The following is a 26,810-nucleotide window of genomic DNA, read 5'->3' on the forward strand; positions in this document are numbered from 1 at the left end:
TTTTTTTTTTATGCATTTGTTTCTTCTTTTTCTAGTTCCTTCAGCTGCACAGTTAGAATGATAATTTGAGATATTATATTTCTTTAACATGGGCCTGTATGCTATAAACATCCCATGTAATACTGCTTTTTGAGCATTAGAGCCTCTCATAGGGTCTCTTAGAATGTCTTTCCATTTTCAGTAGGTCTCTAGATACTTTTTGTCTTTTATTTCTTCATGAACTCCAGAGTTGTGGAGAAACATTTTGTTTAGACTCCACATATTTTGGAGGGTTCTTTTTGAGGTTCATTTCTATTTTTATAACATTGTAGTCTGCAAAGAAGATTGGTATACCTTCTATTTTCTTATATCTTCTGAGACATGTTGTATGCCTTGGTGCATGAACTATTCTTGAGAATGTCCCATGTGCATTGAAGAAAAAAAGTTTATTAATTTCTCTGGGGATGGAAAGCTCTATAAATGTCTAATAAATCTATCTGTGTTAACACGTCACTTAAGGCTTTATTTCTTTGTTAATTTTCTTTCTGGATGATCCATCCCTCTGTTTCAGTGGTATGTTGAAACCTCCAACAAATGGATTTTTATCTTTGTTTTGTATCTACTAACAGTTGCTTTATAGGACTAGGTGCTCCTGTATTAGGTGCTGCAATAAAGTAACATTTCTATCTTCTTGGTGAATTAGTGCCTGATAATTATATAGTATCTACCTTTGTCCCTGGCTACCTTTTTTTGTGGAAAGTCTTGTTTATCTTATATAAGAATAGTTTCTGCCTTCCTCTGAGTTTAGAGCATCTAGATCTTACTCCAAACTATTATTTTTACTCTTTTTTTTTGTCTTTTGGTTTTAAAAGGGTCTCTTATAAACAAAGTGTTGGCGGCTGACACTTTTCATCCACACTGTTAGTCTATGTCTTCTTATCGGTGAATTCAGCCACTCACATTTAAGGTGATTATTGATATGAACTGTTCGTTAATAGCTATACTTCTTTTCGATATCTTCCAGGAAGTGGGGAGAGAATTTGCTTTCCTAATTTCCTCCCTTCCTATGATTCCTGGAGCTCTGGGACTTCACTTTCTGAACCTCTGGAGAGAAACCATCCACTTGCACACTTATGAAGGCAATGCTCTGAAGTAATCTTGGTGCAATACTCTCTGACTGGCCTACCTTCTTCTGGTCTCCTTCCTTTAGCAAGACACTCCTGGGATACACTCCTGGCCCATAATTCTAAGCCCTTTTGCTCTAGCCTGTGAGGCCATGGAAGCATTGCTCAGAGTTCTGCCACCTCTGGAGGTCTGGGAGATGTCTCCACAGGAATAGGGCCAAAGCTGGGCCACATCCAAGTCTCCAACTCTCCTGGACACTCTCTCCACTATCTTCAGACTTCCTGAACACCTTCAAACCAAATCCTTGTAATTGGTGCAACATTTTTGGTGATCCTTATGAACAATTAATCTAAATCAAACTGCTACCCATGGAGTGACTGACTCTGTTTTCTTATTTTGATTGGTAAAAAAACCAAAAAGCAAAAAACTGGCTTGAAAACATTTCCTGAGATCAGTGCACAGATGAAGGAATGCACAGTTTAAGTCCAGCTTGTCACTATACCATACTGAAAACTAGTTTTATTTTGGTAAAGATCCCCTCCCAATTAACTGAGTCTTTAAATCAAGTAACATTATAATAATAAAAAACACATAATAAACACATTATTATTTAAAGGTAATATTAGGTATTAATATTAAAGGTATTATTTAAATAATAAACACATTATTACTTAAAGATAAGTCTATGCAGACACTGTGCCTCTCTCCTGGTATGTGGGCCCAAACCTCTACTAGGTCACCAGTTCTTATTTGTGACTATGCTGGTAATTTTGTTATTTATCTGACTTTTCTCCATGGGAAGAAATCCTCAAAAGTATAATGGAAGCACATGACAGGAAATTAAAATTGACTTACAGAGTTTTTCATAAATGTACCATAAAGCTAGGTTGAGTTATATAAATGACAGCTTTTTTCCCCTACCAACTTACAGGGAACTAAAATTCAAATCTGTAAGGGACTATTTTCAGCCTCCTAAGTGACCACAAAAATCAGGATTTAGCAGATAACTCCAGGGACAAGTTTGCTGGCACCTGTCCATACAGGTATAGACTACCTCTGGTACTTTCCCATGTGGACAATTTAAAAACAGTGTCTTTGTGCTGAGAGACTTTCCCACCCCACCCCCAAAACAAGCAGAATAAGCAGGGGCATGTTCACTGCACGTGGGCCACACAGAGGGCGGGAGGGAGGGTTGTGAGTCACATGCTAGTGATAAGAAAGGGCAGCGCCTCCTGGCACACACCTGCGCAGCCTGTGTTCCTGTGTCCCTGCGTCCTGTGCCCCACATGTCTCACTTGGTGAGTACACAGGCAGACTCCCCTCCCACATTCAGGCTGCTCTGGGCAAGCCCTGGCACTCTGATGGCCACATTAAAAGTGCCAGCACATTGAGAGCCAAAGAGTAAATGCAAAGAGCGGACCCCTGGAAAATGTGAAACAAAACAGGAGGAGACGTGCCGAGTTTGCAGGGGGGAGACTGGGGTTCCTGGCTGCTCATACCTTGGCTGGCTTCTGGCTGCTGAGAGCCCAGAGGAAGTGGAGGCGAAGACTCAGGGGCCTCTACTGCTGGGTGCTCAGCCACAGGACAGATGATGAACCACCTCTTCCCTGTGTGCAGGACTAAAGGCAGAACAAAAACAGAGGAAGCCATTTTCTCCCAAGGCCAGTGTGACCCCTCACCACCAGCACCAGACCTGCCAAAGGGAATGTGGGAACTCAGACATGTGGATTTTCCACTAGGAAAGGTGTGTGCAGGGCCCCAAGACCTCAGCCACAATTCTTAATGGCTTTCCTCCACAAAACAAGTGCTAACCTAGACCTCTCAGGTAAAGTACCATGGGTAGGGGGCTTATGTCAGCTCTTAGGGGGTAGAAGGGGTGGCAATCTGCCTAGAGGGCTCCCCAGGGGCTTACTTTCCAATACACCCATGGTGGTATCAGTAAAGGGGTAACACTGCCCAGGGGCTGCAAATCCACACATGCCTAGACCCTACCAGGCCGGACGAGGCCTCCCAGGTAGGGCAACCATCCCCAGGTAAAGAACACTTAGACCAAAGCCCCTTACAATGTACCAGTGGGTCTTGGCAAATGGAAATGTACCCAAAAGGCTGGTCTGGTGCGTGGACATGGCCCAGAGGGAAGGCAGACATACCGTTTTGCTGATACACTGGAGCATTCTCTTGGGATTGTCGGCCCTCCTGGAGGTAGTAAAGGATCAGAAGTCAGCAGACCACATGGAAAAAGAGCCACCATTAGATTGCAATGTGGCCTCAACATCTGTGTTTCTAGTTGACCCAATTTACCCACTTACAGTGACCCTGTACTGATGACCCCACATTCCTCCATCAGGCAGTCATTTTATCCCAGCACGGCCCCCACACAGCCCCCAGTCTGTGGCCAACTTACTTCCCCGGCACCCAGGCCACAGGCACCCACGTGTGGAGGGCTGGCTCCCGGGTCGGAGCCATGGTCAGCGTCTGTGTCTTCACTCAGCATGTCCTCTGCCTTGTCCATGACATCCTTCATCTGCTCAATGAAGGTCTCCCGCTCAGCAGGCAGGATGAAGTCATGCTCCACCTGCAAGGCACACGTACCCCTGCTGGGATGTCTGAGGACATGACTACGCTGCATCTACTGGCCCACCTGATGGATTCCTGCTCTGCCTAGGCCCAAGGGGACACATGTCAGGGATTAGGCCACTCAGGGTGCTGCACAACTCAACAAATGAAGCAACCAAGCACCCATAGGAACGGTGGCTCAGAAATGATCCTCAGCAATGCCAGCCAGCCCTGCCCAAAGTGGTGACCACCTGTGCATCCAGAACAGAAGTCCAGGAAAGCAGACTGAGCAGGGCTACCAGCTCTGCTCTGACAAGGAACACATCCTAGGGAGCGACCAAGCAGAACAGCTGCCTCACCATGTAGGTGGCGATCTCGTCAGGGGCGTCGCCATCCAGGTCGAACTTAAAGGTCACCATCTTATGGTTGTGCGTCTCCAGCTGGCACTCCACCATCTTGTCACCCGTGTTGCACACCTATGGACACTCGGCAGTCAGGTGGGGAATCTCCCTGGGACCCCTGGCCACAGCCTGCCCGCCAGGCTACTCACATTGAGGATTGTCAGCCGGGGCCTGCTGGCCCTCTCCTGGCGGGACCGCATGCGGGTGGACCTGCGGTGATGCTTCCGAGAGGCCCTGCCTTCCAGCTTACCCCCCCCAAAAGCGCCATCACAGCTGTCACTCATCTCTTTTCCAGAAGTGACATCGGACCCTCCATAGCTGCATAAAAACCAAGAAGGTCATGGATGGTGCATGTAGAGGTGCCCTGCAGGAGCCTTGGTTTTGGGGAAAGAGTCAGAAGCTTCAGCAGTTGGGTGCTTTCAGCTGGACAATCTTGAGCCAGCCATGCCTGCTGCATCCCCTTGGCCCCATTTCCAGGGCCCTGTTCCTCCCTCCTGAAAGCATATCTGGGCTATCCTAGGGTCTCGTGGTTGCATGGGCTTTCAGACCCGCAACCATGGGCCCTCAGTCCTAACCCGAGAATCAGGCCCCATCAGCTCCCGGGAAGCCTCAGGCACAGGAAACAGCCCTCCCCCATGCCTGCCTCCCCATCTGTGAACGGCAGTGGAACGTGCCATGCACATGGGCTGCAGTTGCTCTTGAGCTGCCTGGTCGCTGGGACGGGGGGTGGGGAGGCATGGCCACTTCCTATAACCAATTCCCTCCCCAGGCAGACAAGTTCTGTGGCTAGGGCACGGCAGGCCAAACACCAGGAGTCCCGGGGTTTGGGTTGAACTCTGCCCTGCTGTCTGGCCTCCCTCCCACACCCCCACCAATGCCACCAACACTCCACGCATGGCCTCGTTCTTTGGAACACCCAAGGCACTGCAGGCCAGTACCAGGACCCAGAATATAGGGACTGACAGAATATAGCCCCACTGGGTCAGACTTGGAAACAGGTGTCATAGTTCAGAAGTGCTGATGTGGGAGAGCAAAGAACAGCAGGGCACTAGGAGGAAAGGCAGCGGGCAGGCTGGCCCCTACCTCTCACAGTTCTGCAGGAGGCCGGGCTGCTTGTCCTGAGAGGCCTGCTCCTGAAACAAACCACAGGAGGAGGATAGGGCATACGGTCTCCTTGCAGGTGCAATGCGCACAGCCTCACGGCCCCCACCTGCTCCCATGGACTGCAGCAGGCCCGCCACAAGGGGCTCCACCTTGAGGTGCTTAGCAGGGAGCAGATTCCTATAAGCCAGGGGCACTCTTTTCCAAAACTGCTGACCCGCCCTTATGGTCCCTGAGAAAGCAAGCACCAACCAAAGAGGGCTTTCACAGCTCCGAGGGAAGGCTTCTCCAAATCCCCGGAAAAACCACACCCGCCCTGTGATGTGCATTTAAGAAAAACATGGCATCCAGGAAGAGGAACAGGAGAGCACCTTGCGGCTGTCCCTCCACAGCTGTCCCTCCACACACGGCCATCCCCCAACCATGCCTCCCCTGCTTCCAGGGCTGACCCAAGGACTCCACATGGGGGGTGGGAAGTGAGGGGTAAGCTCAGAGAGGGCTGCATACCTCTGGGGCCGGCTCCACTGTCAGCTGGACAGCCGGGCAGGGACCAGAGATGACAGGCCCACTGGGCAGCGGCGGGTTAGCTGGGGGTAGGACTGCCGCAGTCTGGACGGGCAAGCTCTGAGTAGCCGCCACCACTGGAGGCACCAGGGAGCCAGGGAGTTGAGACAGGAGCTCAGGGGCTGTGGGTGGCAGCACTTCCGGCAGAGGTGGAGAGAGGATGGTGGCGGGAGGCACAGGCACGGTGGGGACCTGGGCAGTGACGTCCACGGCATATGGAGGTGGGTGGCCAAGCAGGGTCTGGGGGCACAGGGAACAGAGAGGGAAGTCGGGGTGCCAGCCGTTGCCTTTTCTGAGGAGTCCAGGCGCCCGGACCAAAGCAGATAGGTCCCCCATCTAAGCAGCGAGCACACCGGGGACACAGGGTACCCCTGCCCAATCCAACCCAGGCCTCCAAAGGCAAGTCCTGACTTCAAAGCATGTTAATATTAGGATTTTGCAGAAACAACAAGGGCACTCTTGCGAAAGCTCTAAGCGGGGCACACTTAGTATCGGCAGAGACTCCCCACCAACCCACAGGGCCTGGACCATGCGCTGCTCAGTTCCCACGCCCGTATCAGGTCAAAGCCTGCATCAGAGTCCCGAGTGACACACGAGAAAGGGGAGCTGTCCCACTGGAAAGGCTTCCTGCAGGAGGCCCACCCTGAAAGGACAGGAGACCCACCCTACCCCAGTCCAAGGATCTGCTGGTGAGAGTGGTTAGCAATGCAGTGTGGCCAGATGTGAAGGCCCAGCTCATCAGTTAACCTCAGGCCTTCCACCAGACAGACAGTAGGGGGCCACCAGGGCTGGCCGTGAGCTCTGAGTGCACAGTGCCCTCTCTAGCCACTGGCTAAACAAAGGACTTAGCACCAAATGTTCTGGCCAGGCCCTGACACCACAGCCCCAGGCCACTGTGCTCCTTCTCACGTGCCCTTTGGCTTGCCCCAGAATCAGCCCAGTCCTATGTGCTGGTGTTACTCAGAGCAAGACCAGGTAGATGCCACTCTTGCAGCTGTCTGCTCTCCTGCCCTCTGCCCCCCATCAAGAATACAGAGAAGAAGTAGAGAGCCCATGGCACTCCTAGCTGCTAAGGGGGGTCCCAGTGCCTGTTGGGAAGATCTTGCCCAGCAGGTGGGTTACCTGGCTCCCCATGCCAGCGGCTGGAGCAGCCTGCTCGGAAAGGCCGGCGACACCGGGCTGGTGGGGCTGCGGCAGCGTGGGAGGCGCCGACTGCGTTGGGGCAGCCCGCACAGTCTGGGCCGCATGGAGCGGAGAAGGTGGGACGTCACCGGGCAACATATGCGGGAAGGCCGCTGGGTACATGGGCTGGGCTGGAAGCTGGGCCACGGCGGGGTGAATGGACAGGGCGGTCACACCCTGAGGGGCCACGGCCAGCAGAGGGATGGCGGTGGCAGCGGCCGCCACATTTGGCATGATAGTCGGACACGGAACAGCCAGTGGCGCCCCCGCAGGGTGGGGCAGTTTGACGGCCTGCAGGGGCAGAGCCGGAGACGCAGGCAGAGGGGTGGCAGCGGCGCTGAGCGGGAGGCTTGGCAAGATGACAGCTGGAGAGAAATACTGAGACGGGGGAGGCATAGGAGGCCCACTGGCAGCAGGCAGGTCGGGGAGGGCTGTAGGGAGAGCTGTGGGGAGGCTGTCGATTGTCGCCAATGGGGCGATGGGGGGGGCGACAGGCAGCGGAGGAATCTGAAAGAGACAGGGGAGCAGGTGAGCCCCCAGGCCCACCCGCCTGCACCAGATTCAGTCCCAGGCTTCTGCTCAAGTCACGTTCATGCAGCTGTTACCCAAGGCAACCCAGACACAAGCCCAACTTAAACAGAAGCTAAGACTCTAATGCCATTCAAGAAGAGAAGGGAAGGCAGGCCTCAGATACAGCCTTCAGGAGGGCCTTTGGCACTGGGCCCCTCTGTCTCGGACTGCTTGCGGGGTGGCTCTGAGGACAGCAGGGGCCGCTCAGACATGAGGGATCACAGAGATACCACCAGTTCCGCCACCGTGCACATCCTTATTCGGAAAGGCTGGGAATATCAAAGCCACTGCTGGCCCCAAACACCTGAAAGCACTTTTCCTGGCTGCCCAGTGTGTATGTATTCACACCAAAATCAAATCCTGTCAGTGAAAGTGTATCTGTTTCATGCCATCCTGGAGACTCCTGCCGGCTGAACTGTCGATTTGGGCTCTGAACATTTTGGCAGCTCTAGATTTAAAATAAAGCGTCTCTCAGAGTAGGTGCACGAACACCCCGTAATAGACGCCTTTACACAATTTAAGGCAGTGAAAGTAAGTAAATCAACTTTGTGTATCTGAGAAGCATCTAAATGCCATGACCACTGACAAGCCTGGGGGTGGGTTTAACGAGACACTAATAGATGCTCTAGTGCCAGGGGGACAGGGCAAGACTGATGATAACCAGGTGCAACAGTCTTCCCACAGAGCTGTGACTGGAAGCCTGGCACCTTGTGCACAGTCTAGCACTGGCAAACTACAGCCGCCGCAGCGGGGCTAGGATCGAGGCTGGGCAGATGGCCAGCGGTACCTGCGGAGGAACTTGAGCCAGCGATGGTAAGGGCGCCGGTGGCATCTGGATAGGATTCAGTTGACTGGGGGCCACCACCTGGGAGGTCGGTGTCAGGTATGGAGGCAGGTGAGGGGGCACAGGTTGCAGAGGGCCTACGGGCTGTGAGGCCAGGACTTGTGGCAAGGGCGCCGGCTGGGCCAGTGGAGGAGGCTGGAAAGAGAGAAGGGGCTTCTCTTAGACCACCATCCTGCTGAGATACCCCGCACGCACACAGCACACATACACAAGCACCTGGGCACCGGGGCACATATGCACGTAGACACACGTAGGCACGCGTGCAGGCAGGCCCATGCACATGTATATGGGGTATGCGCACATGTGCCCAATTCACGCATGCACAAAGCATCACCAAGCCTAGAGCCTGGGACGGACAGAACAGCTGGCCCATGTTTTGTTCTGTGGATCTGTGTGAACAAGGTCCACCCCACTCCCATATGCACCTCACACCCCGAGAAACCATACAGAAGAGGAAAGGGGGCAAGGGCCTGCCAGGAGCCTGAGTTAGCAGACATCAACACCATAGAGAGGACAAGGTAGGGCCAGGTGGTTAGGGGAGTCTGAGGGATAGATCGGGGACCCATACAGTAAGGAAGGCAAGCCCACACTCACCTGGTGGCCGAGGGGTGCTGGCTGGCTTGGGCCCGTTGGCACAGGGGCACTAGGTGGTGGCAATACAGGGGCAAAGCTCAAGGCTGACTCTGGGAAATGAGGCTGCGGGACTGGAGGGCGGGTGGGGGGTGGAATAGCGCCCACTGACAGGCCAGGCTGCAGAGAATAACAGGGACAACACTCAGTGCCGCCCTAGGGACCCCACCAGGCACACATCTGGCAATTATCAGGCAGGGTGATGGCCTCTCACTGTCCTACCCCCTGCCCCTGCCGGTTCGTCCCACTAAAGTCACCTTTTCTGGGGAACATGGTTCTATAGAAGTCCAATGGGGTGACCCCTAAGCAGAAAAGGGCCTAATCTCTGTGAGGGAATGTTCTGGAATATCAGTTCCACAAACTCTTATGCAACTTGAGATAAAAAAATCACTCTAAGGACTTTGTAAAACCATGAAGAAACACTTAGGACATTCAGCAAGGAACGATACAAATAGGTGCCTGTCTCTTGCCCACAGGACTACATGAAATGTAGAAAACATCATACACAGAATGTGCAAAAGTAGGAGCCAAGGGCAAGACAGTGCCTGAGAGAAGAACACTATGCAGGCTGGACCTTGCTGACCCTGGCACCAGAAAGGGGCTGCGGTGTGAGCGGCGAACCAGAGCATGGGCACGGGTGAGATCTGGAAGTCTGCGCCCTGAAGGAACCACTGTGACTAAAATACTTATCGGCGGGCCCTCCCTGGTGGCGCAGCGGGTTAAAGCACAGCACTGAGAATCTAAAGCCACTTCCGCATGAGTTCGATTCCCGCCTGCCCCCGAGGTGACCACATGGCGCGGCAGACCTCTCCTGACCCCCCCGCTGCTCCCCTCAGCAGTGTACTTCGTGGATCTGCCTGTTCTGTTCCCCACTGTGTCTCTGGTGAGGCCTCTCACTGCCCCTGAGCCTCTGGCCAGTACCCCAGCTCTGTATGCACAAATAAATAAATCTTTAAAAAAAAAAATATTTATCGGCAGAACTCTGCCCTGTCTGGGATTTACTTCATAACCTCAGAGTAGGAGGGGCAGGCGGCCTCCGGAAGAACTGAAGCTGGGCCTGTTCTCACATCAACAGCTCCATGCTCTCATGTTGAGGGCTTCTGGGTGGAATAGGTGGCAATAATTTCCAAAACTCACTTCATCTTTCACAGAAAATATGCCACAAGCAGCAGCACGGTGGATGGAACCTCCAACCTGAAGTCATGGAGCAGAATATGCCGCTACACACCTGCTCCATAAGCCCAGACCCAGGCAAACAGGATTTAGGGGCTGGCAGGGGCCACGTCTCTGAGCAATGGCTCCTGACTCCTCTGCCCACCATCTGCCTCCTCCTTTACCCAGTCCCAGGGTGCAGCACCATGGCAACCCTCCCTCGAGCCCTTAGCACGCCTGGATATCCACCCAGGCCCCACACTGGGTCCAAGGTACTTGCTTTTGTGTTAGTAGGCGGGGAGATAGGCAAGCACTCTGGCACCTCTATCTAGGGTAGGTCCTGATCAGCTCCCTGATTGGGTTTCCTATGTGCAAAGCAAAAGCGACACAGAGTTGGCGTGCAGGGACCAGGACAGACCACAGCTGGCCATGAGAAACCCTGAACCTGCACTTAGGGGACGTGAGGTGGTGGACTGTTGCTGCTTGGCCCTGCAGGACAGCCGGGCTATCTCAGTCAGCAAGGAGCTGCCACCTAAATCAGCTTTTCTAGCCATTAAAAATCTTATTTCACCTCATTTTCTGAAACAAACAAAACTGCAAATGCAAGTTGCAAATGAGTCCTAGGAACCATCAGCTGAGCATCACTGATTTTCCAAGGGGCTTGGAAAGAGCCCAGCTCGGATGAATAGAGTGGCAGAGAGGTAATGTCAAGAAGGCGGCCCTGTGGGGAGCGACAGCCCTGAACCTGCTTCTGGCCCTGGGGTCTAAACCTCCCTCTGGACCCCACCCCACCAGCTAGTTCAAGAGCAGGCGCTCTGTGATTACTAGGGACTGTGAAGTAAACAACTGTTTAGTGTTAAAAAAAAAATCAATAAAAAAATGAATGCCAAATTCAATCCCTGGTCTAGCAATCTCCACTTTAGCTACCAGCCTCAGTCTTTCCATATCTCACAGGTTATCCCCCTGGATAAGCACAAGGCACAAGCAGGAGCTTCCTCTGACCCTGCTGCTCAAACATCATTGCAAATGTTTCCGATCACTCAGTTCTGGTTTTCATAGCTCTAACTTTTAACAGCTGCGTAGCACCTGGTGGAGAAAAGCAGGGAGATACTTGACCCCCTTCAGCAAAGTGGAATGCCTGACAGAATCGAAGGTTTCACTACCGTAAGTGGCATGTCTTTGCCAGTGAGACAGCGCTGGACCCAGCTCTGCTCACAGGCATACCTGCTTTACCACAGCCACATGAAACACCAGGGCCACTGACTGTCTCCTCACCTTGTTGAGATATGCACAGGCTATTTTACTTCACCTGTAGCCTGGCTTCCCATGGGCCAGCATGGCCTGGTTGGCCCACTGTACTCTCCCAGCCACAGAGTGGGGTGTCACTCACCGCGGCAGGTGGCTGGTAGGCTCCCAGTGTGGGCAGGCTGTGGGGCAAGGCAGCGCCCTCACTCATGCTCACAGGAGGGCTGCACACGCACTGGGCGGCGGGTGGCCCCACGTCGGCCATCGAGCCCAGCACCACACTCTGCTGGCTGCTCTGGGAGTCCGAGTACACTGTGGAGCCCTGGCCACTGTCAAATGTGCTGTCCGCTGCAGAAGACAAAGGCACAGCTCAGAGGACACCCCAAAGATCACCCCACAATGTTTTGTATACACCTCAAAAACATTTAAGCATCTGTTTTCTTCTGTAAAACAAAAACTTGGCTACATTACCAGACCCCACAAATGATAAATGTGTTCTGTTTTACACAATCAGCTGCTAGGAATGGAGTGGGGGTGGCTGTGACTACACCCAGAGATGGTCCTGGTGGCTGGATCACCTTCCCACCATTCTTCCCCCCAGCACAGACACTACAGGTCCCAGGTTGGGCTAGTACAATCCTCAACAAAGCTGGAGTTGCTTCCACCCCCAACCTACACATGCATATCAGTATCTGCCTGATCCCAGAAGTGAACATCCAGTGAAAGGCACAGGGATTTAGACGCCTGATGGAAGGTCCTAGTTAGGAAAGGCTACTGTCTAGTCGAGGAAACAAACATCTCCCATATCTTACAGCTCAACACTGAGCAGCCTCATTTCCCATGGCAGAGTATAAGCAGGAAGATCGGGCCTCTCACTGTGGGCCTGTCCAATGTGGTTGCTAAAAGGTGCTCACAGGGCCCCCACCCCACAGAGAGCCCAAAAGGGAGACCCAGAGGCCCCAAAGTGCAGGCAGGCCCCCCAGATGCTAACCTCACCACAGTTAGCCCAGCTGACCATTTCCCCATGACAGTAGAGGGAGCACCCTCACACAGGGGTGCAGACAGGACCCCCACAGCCCACAGGCTCATCTCATCAAGCAGCATATGGGGAGGTGGGTCACCTACGTGGCCATGCTGGTGAAGAATGAGAAACAAAAAATGTTTGAAAAGGTATTTTGATTCACGACTTCCAGATTCCCAAACTACGTTAGGGTCTGCCCCCCTATGAACACCAAGCCATTTCTTCAAGTAGCCGCCTTTCTGGTGTCAGCACTGACCCCTCTTATAATCAGCACGGAGAAAGCAACAGGCACCTGTCACTGAGGAAACAACCGTGAGGTGCCGATGAGAATGTACTTTAACCCAGGAAGACCTAGGAATGTTGAGGTTTACTGTGCAGTTTAATTAGACTGATTTTTACTGAAGTGGCAGGGAGTGGGGTGAGGTGGAGGAGGTCATTTCCGATCAGAGAGAGAGGACGTGTAAGGACCTGACACATATCAAATAAAGTGACTTTAACCATAGACGTGACATTTAATTTTTCAAGTGAACATGTTTATTGCTCATATAATTAAATATTAATTTCGAAAGCCATTTTCTAAGCCTATTGACAAAGTGTATCCTCGCAGACATGAGGGCTGGAAACACCCTCTTATGGAACTTGGCCTGGGCTACGTGGGCAGTTAAGGAAGATGCAGTGGCGGGTCGCACGTGCGTTGTGTTGTACCTTGCAACACATATAAGTGTGGCTGCACCTCATCCTTCTCCAGTGGTGTGTGTGCAGTCCGCATCCCCATTACTCACATTTAGGTATCACGTGCAGTCTAGCCGAGGCCCTGATGTGGGGCTCAGAGCTCCGAGGGCACACGTATGGATGAGTGTGTGCACCCGTGCATGTGTGTGGGCGTGAGCTACATGGCAGGCCCGTGTGTGGTTGTGCATGTGTGAGTGTGTGGCAGATTTCATCTGCAGACGACCTCTGGAAGCTTCAATTAAGAGACTGGTAACACTGCCTTTAGGGAGGAAGATTAACTGACTTTGTTGTATACCCTCTTGGAGTTCATGAATTTTATATGACTATATTTCTACTTTAAATAAATGATAGCAAATGAATAAAACATTTTTAAGAAGCATCATGACCACTGCATGAAGCACACAGAATTGTTTGGAGTGGAGCAGGAAGGGATGTGTTTGCAGAAAGAATGCCCGCCCTGAACCGCACTTGTCCATCAGCTCCCATCTACCTGGAGGGTCAGACCTGCGTTACATCTGCCCAGAGCCAGAGCAGCTCCAGGTACCAGGCTGTACCTCTTCAAGAGCAATCCAGGATTTCTTTATTCCTATCCTAGAAGCTGTCCCACCAACAACCAAGTTTTGGTGTGTCCAATGCAGAGAGCTCTTCCTATATACAGTTCATGCTCTAGTTATTTTTCTTTTAGCTTTATCAAAAATAGAGCAATTTTATTCTCTAAAGCAAACTTGGGTAGGTTGGAAGGAAGAAAGCAGGAGGCAAACTGTCTCAAAGTGATAGCCAGTCACTGGCTAGAATTTAAATACCTTATTTTAAAGAACAGTTAGCTATCTCAATGATAGATGAAGGAAATGCCTATTTAATAAATTAAACAGGCTATTTTAGTCTGTCCCCATGAGCAACCCGCATGGTGGCCTGGCAGGCGGCTTATTCACATACCAGCCAGGAAAGACTGTGTCCTCCAGCCTCAGCTCACAACTAAAGTTCGGGGCAGAGGTGGGACATTGGATGTTTGTGCAGGAATGCTATATTCTCACTTCTAGGGATCCCCATGAACACACGCTAAAGGTCTCGAGGCTGAGCTCTGGAAGATAAGTAACCTTGAGGATGAGCCAGCCCAGCGGCAGCAGGGCCACCCATGGCATCCACCTTTGCCCAGCACTTGGGGTCCCTACCAAGTCCCTGCAACTGTTGCTACCAGGTCGGGGAAGTGTGGGAATCAGCCACTCCAGCCCTGCGGGCTTAGGGCAGGGAAGACTCTGGACTTGCCTGCACTGAGAGAACAGACTTGAGCAACTCTTATACCCCACTGGTCACGTGGATGCTCCCAAGCCCCTCCCTGCAGCCCCATCACCCACCCTGTGGGGGCAGTACTCACAGGCCAGAGAGGTGGCGCTGGCTGGCAGCACAGGTGGCAGGAGGTGTTGGTCCACTTCAGGTTCCTCGGGTTCAGGTGGCCCAGGTTGCACATGGTGGCCCACCTGCACCTGCACGGTCGGAGGGGGACCCTTGCCCTTGTCAGGGCTACTGGGGTCCTGTTGCTCTGGAGGCTGCAGAGCCGGCCAGATCCTCTCCCGCCGCCACTGGATCAGTGCCACACGGTCACGGATGGACTTAGCCACGATCTTCACATCACTCTCATGAAAGAATCCTGACTCGATCTGCAAAGGAAGTACGTGTTGGCAGCGGGAACCACTGCCACCCCACACAATCACTGCACTGCTGCTTGTGGAATGTCCACCAGAGCTCCTCCGTCGGGCCCCTCGCCCTCATCTCTCAGGACTCTCATTATTTGAGCAATCTCCTCCCACCACTGATTGCAAACACAGGGAGAGTGAGCCTCGGACTGTGTGGGCCCAGCTCCTAAAAAGCAATAGTGTGGCAGGTGCTTGTGAGCGTGGCTAGATGAGGGAGGGGACAGGGGAATCCCCATTCCTCCTGCAAGGCTGATGTGCAGAGCAGCCTCCATTCCCAAAACTGGGCTCTACAGGTTTTCCTGGACCCCCTCACCCAGGCCAATCAAAGACAGGAGGGGTCCTAGCTGCAATTGTGTCCTCAGGGACAAGAGACAAGAAGCTATGGCCCACGTCACTAAGGCCTTGCAAGGAGCCATTCTTTGTCATGTGAGTCCAGTAAGGCACTAGGTATGCCAGACAAACTGAACCAGATTGCCTAGTATTGTCTGAGATCATTTAAGGAGCCATGGGTCTCACGGCTGTCTAGGAGGACACTGGTAGCAAAACCGCAGAACAGCAGAAGCCAGGATCCTTGCCACAGTCGCCATATGGAGTGGTTGGAGTAAATCGCGGTCCTCTTGTACGACAGACATAAATACGTGCAGATATGCACGTAGCTGGCACCGCAGCCTCAATGAGTGTAGGCTCCTGAGAAATGCAAGCTCAGGCCACAGGGACAGCACAAGAGGTCAGAAAGTGAGGAGGTGAGGACGACATGGAGCCAGTGCCCAGGGCCTCTCACGGCCAAGTCTGTGACATTATGAGAGTGACCATAAACAGTGATGTCAAGGTGCTTTGAGGGATGTGGAAGTGTACTTCACGTCCAAGCAATCAAGTGACCAGTGGGGCAGCATGGGGACACCAAGTGTCGTCTCTGTGTCTCTCCTTCTCTCTCTCTCACTCCCTCTCTAAGCCTCTAACTCAGTTTCTCTTCATCTGTCCACACGCAGTGCCTCACCTGCTCATGGGCAGCCTGTAGGGAAAAACTCCCCAGCTGGATACCAACCAGCCAAAGCTCAGATGCCGACCCTCCACCCAGTGCCAGGCAACACCCCAGCTACACCCTAAGAGGGCCCTGAGCCAGAAACCACAGACACTCTCAGATTCCCAGCCACAGAGAATACCAGAGTCCCATGTTTACACGTTGCATTTGGGTGACTGTGACATGGGACAGGTAACACATGAAGGGAGAAGGTGACTTCTGAATAAAACAGAAAACCACGTATGTACAGATATACATAAATGGGACATTTGATAAAAGTGGGACATTCACGTAGTTTCAAGGGACCACCCCAGAAATAGTTATGAATTAAAACTTCATGTGGAAACGCCTGGCAGACACCCTCAGCCACATGATCACGCTGGGCATCCTGTCTTGCAGTGGCTGTCCCCAGACACCCCGGGCAGCCCCGCAGAAGGACCCTGCTGGCAGACATGCCCTGATTGACATGCTCCTACCATGAAAGTGTCGCTGGAACCAGGGCCTCTGACCCCCAAGGCACCTCTCCCACTCTGCTACCAGACCTGCTGCCAGGGTGACTGTAGGAAATATCCTCTGTGGGAACCTGATACATTGGAGTGATAAGGCATCAGGCCAGAGCCATCATCTCAAACTGTTCCTTGTGTGTTTGCAATGTTGTATGATTATTCAAAATCCTGATTTCAGGAGATGACTCTTAGAATGAACAGTGCTGAAATCCTGCAAACATCCATGCCAAGGCCACTCCCCCAGGCTCAGTCCAGCCCCATAGCAGTGCAAGCAGGCAGAGGCTGGAGGGCCAGGGCGAGCACTGGCACCCTGCACTCCCTGGGTCAGAGGGCCCCGGAAGCCCACCCCACCAAAGGCTGCTGAAGGAAGGCGTCCCGCAGACATGCCTGCCTGCATGTCTATTTTCTGCCTCTGACCCACTTTTTTTCCATCTCCCTCTTTATAGTCACCCCCCTCGATCCTCTCCAAGGTGTTTCTTCTATTTTTTCCCAAATAGAGGAGAATTTAGCCACATTCTGGGCCACACTGGAACATCCCATTATCCCAAAGTCTTCAGGGGGAGCTCAAGAATGCCCTGGGCCAGCTGTAGGTCCCCTCCCCTTCGCCTCTCTCCCAGGGATCCAACCCCAGGGGTGATCCCAAATCAAAGTGGCCAGGTCGCCACAGACCCACCTTTGCGCAGCCTCCCAGGCATCTCCATTCTCATCCATGTGCTCAGTTCCCACCCCACCAAGTCACACGTGATCCCCACTTGTGGGACCTCTGGAGATAAATTTAGGTGACTTTAGGGGGTAAATTCAGAGGGAAAAGACAAAGCTGCCCTGTACACCTCCTCTCCCACCCTCCCCAGTCTACTTTTCAGAGCCAAGGCCTCTCCTCCAACCCTCCGAGGGCAGGAGTTCAGAGTGGGAGGCTGCACGGGCCACACCCTCGCAGCTCACGCATGTCTTTACACACACGTGACAGCCGTGGTCTTCAGTGAGATGCAGCTAGGCAGCTGTGGTTCTCCCAGGGGCCGCCAAGCACGCACCTCCTGTGATGAGCACGTGGGTCTTTTCTCTTGCTCAGCTTTTCCATTCACAATCAGGCTCAATTGTTCTCACCTTTCATTTCCCCAGTACTATTGAATCCTCCTATATTCCTGCTCCTGCCAGAGAGCATTACCCCTCGGACGCAGGCGAAGGAGGTCCCAAACTCAAAGGCCCACACTGATGTAAAGGCATCAAGAATTTGGTCAAACAGGGCCTTCCTGACACACCAAATTGACACTACACTGTTAGTGTTATTCACCACACTGCAGGGGAACAGGCTTCTACAGGACCTTGCATTCCACTGGAAGGCGACCTGTGTCCCTGCTGCATCCAGCATGTGTGTGGGCAAGACATCCCATCAACGGCCAGAGCCAAGTCACAGTCACCCTGCACCCTTCCTCACGCACCACTGCCACATGGACACCCCCACCTAGGCAGCAGATCACCCAGACCCACAGAGTCCTTCAGGCATACCTGGAAGACCAGCTCCTTGTCCCAGAACTGCCTGCACGAAGCAGGACTGAGCTTCTTTGCCAACTTCAGTCTAATCTTTGGAAGCCACAGACTTTCACAGCACCCATCCAAGTGGCCTGGTGCCCACCCTCATTACCATTTCCTGTGCCACATCATCAGGTGTCTCCTTCTCCAGGTCAAAGGTGAACTCTATGGCCCCATTGTCCTTGGGTTTGCCCTTCAGTTTCTTGGGATCCTCCACCCAGAGCCGCAGGGCGATAGTCGACTTCCTGCCGTGATCCTCCTCCGCCAGCTCCACTCGCACGCCTGTGTCCTCCGCAAAGAAAGCATGGCTCAGCAGGTCCTTGATCTCATACCTGGGGAGGGAGAGCCAATGGGCACAGCTGCAGGGCCTGGGCTCTGAAAGCAGACACCTCACTGGCCTTGGAGGGTGGTACACCACTATTGCACCTGCATTCCCTACCCACCCCCCACCCTGGGGAGGAGAGAACACTACACCTGACTGGTCTCCACTTCTCCCTCATCACAGACAGGAAACATGCCTACAGTGGAGCAGGGAGTTCCGAAAAGAAGTCAAGTCAGGCTGCCCACATGGGACACAGCCAGCTGAGCACAGCGAGCCTTTAGTGATCACAGGGATGTGGCTGTGTGTGGGAGGCACCTGGGTCTTGGAGAAGCAGACACACCCCTGCCCACCCCACCCCTTACCTGAGGGGATCCTGGCCTCCCAGAAGCAAGATGTTGTGGGGCGACAGGGCTGCCAAGCATTCCTATGATAACCGCTTTGTGCCCAGATCTGTACCCCTAAATGCTGGTTATTTCTCCCCTTCCACCTGGAACTCACCTTTCTTCCTTGTTTTTGCAGATACACTCCCCAATGATTTCTTTGATTTCAGGATCAAGCACTTTCTCAAAGCTGGCCGGCTTGATGCCCTGAAATGACAGTAGAGCAGAGTCACTTCATAGCAAATGGGCTGTTGTCCTTTGGGATTCAGCTCCCTGTAAGCCCCCCACAAGGAAGGGTTGGAAGGGGGGGTTTCAGACAAGCCAGGAAATTGCCCTTCAAAGCCAGAGGAAGGACCACCATGTCACACACCAGCCAGTGGCCAGAGTGGCTTCGGTTGAATGAGGAAGGGGGGTGACCTGGGGGAGATAGAGAAGGAATGGGGTAAACGAGAAAGGGAGGGGGCTTGGGGACCTAATGACAACTAGAGAAGGGCCTGGGGGTTGAATGAAGAAGAGGGAAAGTCTGAGGGCTAGATGAGGAAGGGGAGGGTAGGAGGGGCGGGATGAGGAAGGAGTAAGGTCTGGGGCTAGGTGGGGAAAAGGGGCGGCCTGAGGGCTGGATGAGTAAGGGGGAGGGTCCAGACTACACAAAGAAAGAGGTAATCAAAAGGTGAAGGATCAGGACCCCAGAAAATCTTGGTCCCAGCTATCCTGACACCGACTCTGCTCCCTACCCAGGGGATTCTGCAGAGGAGGATGGGAAGATCTGTCTGCACAGTTGACGCTGTCAGAGAAGAGCTGAGGACAAGGACCTGGTGACAGTAGAATCCTGGAAAGTCTACAGCCCAGGGTGACCCAAACTGGGGCCTTAGGACAGGTATGTGTGCCTCCTGGCAGGGCTGTGAGTCCTGACATCTCCAGGCACTGTTCTGGGCCCTTGTGGTGGCTTGATGCTTCCCACTGCAGGCGCAAAGACCCGAGCACCTCCCTAGGTCTGTTTCCCTCCGTGTAAAAAGGCCAGTTCCCATCCTTGCGTGGCTATGAGGAGGACGTTACAAAGCACACAGCGCCCAGCCAAGGTGCAGGCCACCTCGGGGAACCATGCACTCACACAGGTGACCTTCCGGTAGATCTGGGCTGCGTTCTGGCACTCTGAGTAGGGGTACTCGGAGGTGGCCATCTCCAGCATGCACATCCCAAAGGCATAGACATCCACGGACTCATCATAGTGCTCTTCATACATCTCTGGCGCCATGAACTCAGGGGTGCCTATGGCAGGGCAACAGACACAGGGCAGCCACAGCCCAGGAGCCCCTGCCTGTGGTCCCCCACCCCTGTCACCTGCAGATCATGCAGGGATTCATACAAACACACCCGGGACTTGAGTGCTCCCCCAGCGCCACAGTGTGCCGGGAGCGTGTGGGAAGGACGACTCACCTATCACACTCTTGGCGAAAGAGGCTCTCTTGAGGGTGGCCAGGCCCAAGTCTCCAATCTTCACAGACCCTGTGGGCCCAGTGATGAAGATGTTGTCACATTTGAGGTCTCGGTGGATGATGGGGGGTGTCCGGGTGTGCAGGAACAGCAGGCCCTTCAGGATCTGCCTGCACCAGCTGCGAAGCACCTTGGGTTTCATCACCTTGAAACGCTTCAGGTACCTGAAGAAGGGGGCCATGTGGCTTGTGTGGGGATAGGCTGTGTATCTGCAGGGATGGGGCTGGAGCAGGGAGGGTCCAGTACCTTGGTGAGGGGTCAGAGGGGAGCTAATATGAGGAGGGGGCTAAGTACCTGTGGGAGCCATGTGGTTTGTGGAGAGGGGGCCGTGCACCTTTTGGGGGGCCACATGCCTCATGTGTGCTGCCCCGGGCAGATAGGATGTGCAGGCGCCCAGCTATGGTGGCCCCTGTGCCCGGGACAAGCCCCACCCGAAGCCTGGCTGGACAGCGAGCTCACGTCTTCAGTGTCCCCGAGGTCATCAGCTCAGTCACCAGCACGATGCAGCGCTTGCCCTTAGCGCTGGACTCCCAGAAGTCATAGAAGCGTACAATGTTGGGGTGCTGCAGGCCCTTGAGCATCTCAGCTTCCTCCTTGAAGCGCTGCCGCTCTAGCTTGGTGAGCTTCCGGTCCTGGAGAGACACGCATGTGAGTAACATGGGCTCAGCCTCCCTGCCATGCCTGCCACGGGTTGCTCAGCCAGTGGGGGCCTGCCGTCCAGAGAATGGCACAGGTAAGAACGTAACCCAAAGGCACCCAGAGACCTCCTCAGTATAGGCCAAGGGACTCCCCTCAGAGGGTCCCAAGGCTCATCAACCCCAGTGAGCTCCAACACAATGAATTCAAGGAAGACACTCAAAACCCACCCTGCAACATGGCTGTGCTGTTTCCATGGAAACAACTGAGGTCTGTTCCCCAACATCACTTATTAAGGATTGTAAAGGACACATCAGACACCTGTAATTTCCACACGACTGAGGACACCTTTGTAGCCAATTAGAACCAGAAAAGCAGGGGACGTGCAGGACACAAAGGACCAGTATCCTGCTGTCCATAATGGTGCCAGAAGAGGCCAGCACACTCTAGTATCCCCCACCCACCCAACTAAGCCCCCAACCCCTGCCCACTCCCTACCCCCTGCCCCTCTGCACAGCCCAGCAACCTGCATCCTGACCCTTCCTGACACCCAGCACTAACTGCTGCACTAAGCCTGGGAACTCTATGCTTCCACTTCACCCTTTAGGAGAATCTCCTCAACGAGGCCCCAAAGAGGCCTTCTCTCCTCCAATGAACACATGTCCTCAGTGTCACATGCCACAGAGCCCGTGCTGGTATGCTCCCCGACCAGGAGCCTTGGATAGCAGAAGAGAGCACACAAATCCCAGGAGGAAGCCACAGGATAGCTGAAGAGCAAAGGAAGGGAGAGAGCAATAGAGGATTTAGGTGGACAGAGACTTCAGAACTGAAAGAAGGCAAAGGTCAGACTGCTGGGGTCCTGCCAGAAGACCCCAGAACATCCAGCCAAATCCCAGACCACCCATGGAGGAGAGGTGGCCACAACTTGTGTCCACCTTCATGGGGTAAGCAGTGAGAGCCCAAGTAGCTGCATCATCAGTCTCCACCCCTCCCCTACCAGCCTCACCCAACACTACCACATTGGCCTCTTCAAGTGGCAACGAGGGCAGGATGGCCAGAGAGCAAAGAAATTCCAGGGGAACCTTCAGCATGGCTAATCTCAGAAAAACAAATAATTCAGGGACCAAGGGCAACTTCAAAAGATTCCAACCCATGTCCTCATAAGGATCCAAAATGTTGACACACATAAATCAAAGCAGCTTCTACTTAAAAAGGAAAATCAGGAAAGAGATCTTGCAAATTAAAGTTCAATTTAAAAAACAATATATTCTATAATCCAATGAAACATTAAGTACAAATAAATTCAGGGTTTAATCTAGATAGTAACATGAAAAACACTCTCTGCTCATCAAAAATGATTTATTTAAGACATAAAAGTCAAGCTGCCAACTGAAGCAGATATTCTCAATATATTTCACCAAGGTCTCAGATCCAGAACACACAGAGAACTCAATCATAAAAAAGATATGAACAGGTATGTCACAAAAGCAGACACAGAAAAGGCAATCAAGCACATGGAAAGGTGCCCAACATAATGATTAGCAGATGCAACCCCACAGAGACCCACCCCACTCCACCAGGTGTCTGGAGTAAGAAGATGGACCACTGCATGTCTTCGTGTCTGAGCCCCGACACAAGGCTGCTTTGGAGGTGCCTGCAGGACCACACCTGCTCTGACCTGCTTCTCCCAGTGCCCACCTCAGACATAGGAACACACACAGCCTCGGTGTTCCAACAGTCCCACCCACAGCTGCCCAAAGGGAACAGAAGAAATAGCTCTCACCAGATGGGTGGAGACACACCACAGTGTGCCCAAACCAGAACAGTACTCTGAAAAAAAGTCCCTCTTAGAACTCACGAGGTCAAGTCCCCAACCCCAGCGAACAAGGGAGAGCACACTGTGATCCCCTGCAGTGACGCCACTCTTACAGCCCTGAGGCTGGGACCAGAACAGTGCTGCCTCTGGGGAGTAGGGGAAGGGGAAGAGGGAGGAGTGAGAGCTGAGCACCCTCCCTGGGTCTACAATGTTCCACAACCCACACGCAAAATCATAGTTCATCTGTCCACACACTGGTGATCTGAGTGTCATTAAGCTACAGCTCCCTCTTCCAAATGTTAAAGAAAGTAGAAGTATCCAAAGACCAAATGAAAGAAGTTGAAGACAGAAACTACAAAAGAAATAGGAGACATGGAAGAACAAGCAGAAAGCTCAAAGAGCAGGAAGCAGCAGCAATCCTAAGAGGAAAAACACACATGACAAAGGAGAAGGGGACAGCAGATCAGCATTCTTGAGCTGAAGAACTATGTAGAATACAAAGGCTGACCACAGCAACTCCTCAGCAACACGAGACTCCAAGAACAGTGAGCAAGTCCTGTCTGCCCAGGGGCACCCAGAGGCCTGAGGCTCACAGACAACATGGGGCACCACCCCAGCTGACAGCCCACGGACCACACAGCTCTAGACATGTTGTCAGACACACAGAACTCTGAGGTCAGTCCCCTCAACACCACATACAGGAAAGAAGGGAGAAGGCTGCACCAGTGGTCAATGAGGGAAACCAGAGAGGAGGGGGGTGACCGGTGGCGAGCCGTGGGGTAGTTTCAATTGCAGTTCCTGTCCATGAAAGCTGGTCCCTGATTCGAGAGAAAACTCACAGAACAGTCTATAGTATACATTTATTTCTGCCGGCATTTTTTACATCAAACCAACAAGAAAAATGTTTCATTGTAACATCAGAGCAAATGGTTCATGTTATAAGTAACACAACTAAGAAAAATGGAGAGAAGAATGTACCCTGCTATGCTTCAGTCTCCGTTTTCCATGAGACACTAGCTAAAGGTGACAAATCAAAGACATGGAAGAAGACAGAGCCAGAATCTAGCTACAGTGCTGCTGGAACTGGGCTGGGGGTGGAGGTGGGACGAGACGAGACCTGATTTTAGAGTCGTAGCGGCTTGCCTGGCTATTTTTAACCAGGTGACTCGCTGCTTGATCACTTGAAAGGTCAGTAGCATGTCCTCAGAGCACTGCCCAGGGCCACCTGCAGGCATGCTGCCTGGCATCCCCTCCCAGGGCTGGCCGGGATCCGGTCCCTGCTGGTTGATGGCTGGTGGGACCATCAGATCAGTGACTCTGTGGGGGCAGAACCAGCCCAGTGACTAGTACATCCCACTATTGGGAGTGGGGGGTGGGGTTTGAATTTATTAATGTGCTAAGACAACTTAAAGTCATGAGCCACAGGGAAGGAAGCTTCCCTCTCTCTCCGGTCAAGCATTCTTGAGGTTGGCGCTGAGAGGGCGGGCGGCTCGGGCTGCTCACACACATGGCACTGCAAGCGGTGCACTGCCCACACATAGGCTCACCCAACCCAGACACCCCCCCCCCCGATATGGGCTGTATCCCCACCCCCTACACATACACAGTCTTCCCTCCCACCAGTCCCTGGGCTGCATAAATTAGAGAATCCTGTTCCCCAAAAGAAAGTATGAATCAATCAGACTGTAAAAGCTAAAGCACTCTGGAATAACACAGCTCCTCTTCCTACAGGAGAAACGCCCAGTCTGCCATTGAGCTAGTCCAAGGAGATCAGAGGACAGCTCTGATTCAACGGCCTCTCCAGGCTGCAGGGAAACATGCAGTGTCTTTTGGTGATGACCCAGAGATCAGGGAAGTGGGCTCAAGGACAGTCCTCTCCCGGGAGGCACCAGCTCTGCCCAAGCAGACACACAACAAGGGCTGCAATCCTCGGACCCAGGGGCCACCCTTGCTGCCCCCTGGGGTGCTGGACCTGGCTTCCTTCAGCCAGGTAGGTCAGAGCACACCAACCCCCAACAAGCAGTCTGCCTGGCTACCCTGAGTGCAGTCAAGGGGCAGAGAGGAGATATGGGCAAGCCAGAAAGGTGCCCAGAATCAGTATTACCAGTCTAGGGGTTCAACCTGACAGGGGCCTTCCTGAGCCCCATTTGTTCAATAATTAAACAAAAATTCTTCAAGAGCCCTCGCTAAGAACTGTCCCAAGCAAGGGAACCAGTCCAGGATGGGGGCTCCAGGAACAAGTGGTCCCCAGAACCCTCTCATCAGAAAAGCCTCCTAGCTGCTCCCAGATATGGAGGATTTGAACCCAAGTTCAACCCCAGCTCTGGGGCTGGCACATTCCTAACCTACCATTGCACCCTAAAGTAGGGTCCATGGTCTCAGCCAGTACATCTCTGCATGATAAGTGTATACAAGTGGAGGTATCAGGTGCGACTCTCCCCAACACCACTCCTCACTCAGGTAGCAGGTGGCCACCAAGGATCAAGGCATGCGGGAAGAGCTGTGGAATGGGGACTGGTGGCAGCAGGGGGAGAAGAGGAATAGGAAACAGTAGAGAATACATAAACACGCAATTACTTGTGCTGGAGACTAGGACAAAAGTGGGGGCACCAGCTGTGGACACCCTGGGCCCAAGGAAAATCCCCTGCCACAGGCAGCCAACAGGAGCGCACAGCTGGGGCGCAGAACAGCCTCACCCACCAGAAGGCCAGGGAGCAGCTCCATGGGGCTGTCCTGACCCCTCTGAAGCCGAGCTCTACTACGGACAATGAAGGAGAGACGCCCTGTCCTCACCCTTGCAGCTGTGACCTGCTCCCTCCACAATTGACTGCAGTTTTAAAAATAAACTCACTTCTTGTCAATGAAAGGCCCTCCTTAACCTCACTCATCGTACACAATAAAGTTTATGAAATCACAGGTGAGTTAGTGCAGCTTTCTCTGCTTCACATTTAAAAGAAGGCGTCATTCTTAAAATGGGAAGTCCGGCCCCTGGAGAGGGGGTACACTGCATAGAGCTGGCAGGGCTGCAGGCCAGATCCTGCCCAGTACAAAGAATGAGTCTCAGCGGGGAGGGTAAAGCAGGGTCAGGCACTTCCAAGATTCATGTCATCTTTGTCTAGAGCACCAACAAATTCCCTGAGGAGGAAATGGCTCCTCACTGCTTTTGTCAATACTATTTCCTTTAAAGTGTATGTGGGGGGCTGAGGAAGGTGAAGGCACACAGACAACTTAAAACCAGTATCTTTAAGGGGCCTTTACCATTTTAAAGGTCACCCCAAGCCCCTAAGCTGCCTGCAAAAGGCAAAGTGACCAGTACTGCCAACCCCACTCAGTCTGCCTCTACAGGAAGACTGGCAGCTAGGTGCTCTGCCCACGTGCGAGCAGGGACCTAAATAGTTGTAAAGGAAGTCAGCTCCAGCATTTTGCAAATATTGACATTTTTTAATGCTCTTTGAAAAGTTCCTGTGGAACCCGATGGTCTCCCCGGCTGTTTTATAAATAACGTGGATAACAGAGCATCTAACTCCAGCTCGGGTTCACATTTCCACTCCCACAGACCTAATGCAATTGCCTTTCCTTAAAGACTTTTATTGATCGCTGACCACACTTCTCTGCCATAAAACAATACGTATTAGAATTTAGGTTCTTTTATTTCCTCGGGTCACTGGGCTCAGAGCTCCAGACATTTCTCTTGTGGTTCAAATTACCATCACAAATTAGCAATGCTTGGGGATCAAAGTAAACAGTAAGCAAGGTACCCCTCACTGTCCGTGGAGCCTCCACACCCCCACTTCCATCATACTCCATAGGAAACCTAATCACCCCTGAACTAATGCCACCCAGTATGCTCTACCTCTGGCTCACATCAAATGGCAAATGGGGTGGGCCAGTCACAGCCATGTCACAGAGCCCTCCAGACTCCTCTGCATGTCCCCACACCTAGTGATGCTTTATGAGACCAGCTGGGCCTCCTCCAGGCCCAGGGACACAGATCCTTAGTTTAGCCTTTCAGGACCAGGGGCACCCCCTCTTCACAGAAGGCTACAGTAGAAACCCCCCAGAGCTGCTGCTGACAGACATGGCTCTGTACAGATGGACCTGGGCTGGGGAGCCCCTTTCCTTGTCCCTGACACCCAGAAGGCCAGGTCCCTCCATATCATGCAGTGCTGGCAAGGGGCATTTGGGGGTGCTGGGAGCCAGGCAGCAGAAGTCAGGTGAAAGGCTCAAGGGAGCTGCACCTGTGTGGGTACTATGCAGAAAGGTCCCAGCCAAAGCAGGACGCAAGCGCAGAGTGGTGCCAGAGGATCCT

The 26,810-nt window shown here is 52.9% G+C and overlaps 1 protein-coding gene across 1 annotated transcript in view; it reads right to left on the minus strand.

Annotated features, from left to right (window-relative positions):
- Positions 1 to 26,810, minus strand: part of WNK2 (WNK lysine deficient protein kinase 2) — an 83,289-nt gene that overhangs the window by 29,369 nt on the left and 27,110 nt on the right. The window contains exons 4-20 of the mRNA XM_012726071.1: positions 20,509 to 20,681; positions 19,993 to 20,213; positions 19,667 to 19,824; positions 18,674 to 18,762; positions 17,966 to 18,185; positions 14,478 to 14,760; positions 11,495 to 11,697; positions 8,917 to 9,072; positions 8,266 to 8,457; positions 6,849 to 7,415; positions 5,670 to 5,966; positions 5,145 to 5,194; positions 4,211 to 4,379; positions 4,020 to 4,136; positions 3,509 to 3,679; positions 3,255 to 3,300; positions 2,604 to 2,723 (exon numbers count right to left, since the gene is read on the minus strand). Of these exons, the coding sequence (XP_012581525.1) occupies positions 2,604 to 2,723; positions 3,255 to 3,300; positions 3,509 to 3,679; positions 4,020 to 4,136; positions 4,211 to 4,379; positions 5,145 to 5,194; positions 5,670 to 5,966; positions 6,849 to 7,415; positions 8,266 to 8,457; positions 8,917 to 9,072; positions 11,495 to 11,697; positions 14,478 to 14,760; positions 17,966 to 18,185; positions 18,674 to 18,762; positions 19,667 to 19,824; positions 19,993 to 20,213; positions 20,509 to 20,681 (3,232 nt within the window). The remainder of the gene's footprint in view (positions 1 to 2,603; positions 2,724 to 3,254; positions 3,301 to 3,508; positions 3,680 to 4,019; positions 4,137 to 4,210; positions 4,380 to 5,144; positions 5,195 to 5,669; positions 5,967 to 6,848; positions 7,416 to 8,265; positions 8,458 to 8,916; positions 9,073 to 11,494; positions 11,698 to 14,477; positions 14,761 to 17,965; positions 18,186 to 18,673; positions 18,763 to 19,666; positions 19,825 to 19,992; positions 20,214 to 20,508; positions 20,682 to 26,810) is intronic.

This window comes from Condylura cristata, unplaced genomic scaffold (assembly GCF_000260355.1).
Source record: "Condylura cristata isolate star-nosed mole 26May11 unplaced genomic scaffold, ConCri1.0 scaffold00017, whole genome shotgun sequence".
NCBI lineage: Eukaryota > Metazoa > Chordata > Mammalia > Eulipotyphla > Talpidae > Condylura > Condylura cristata.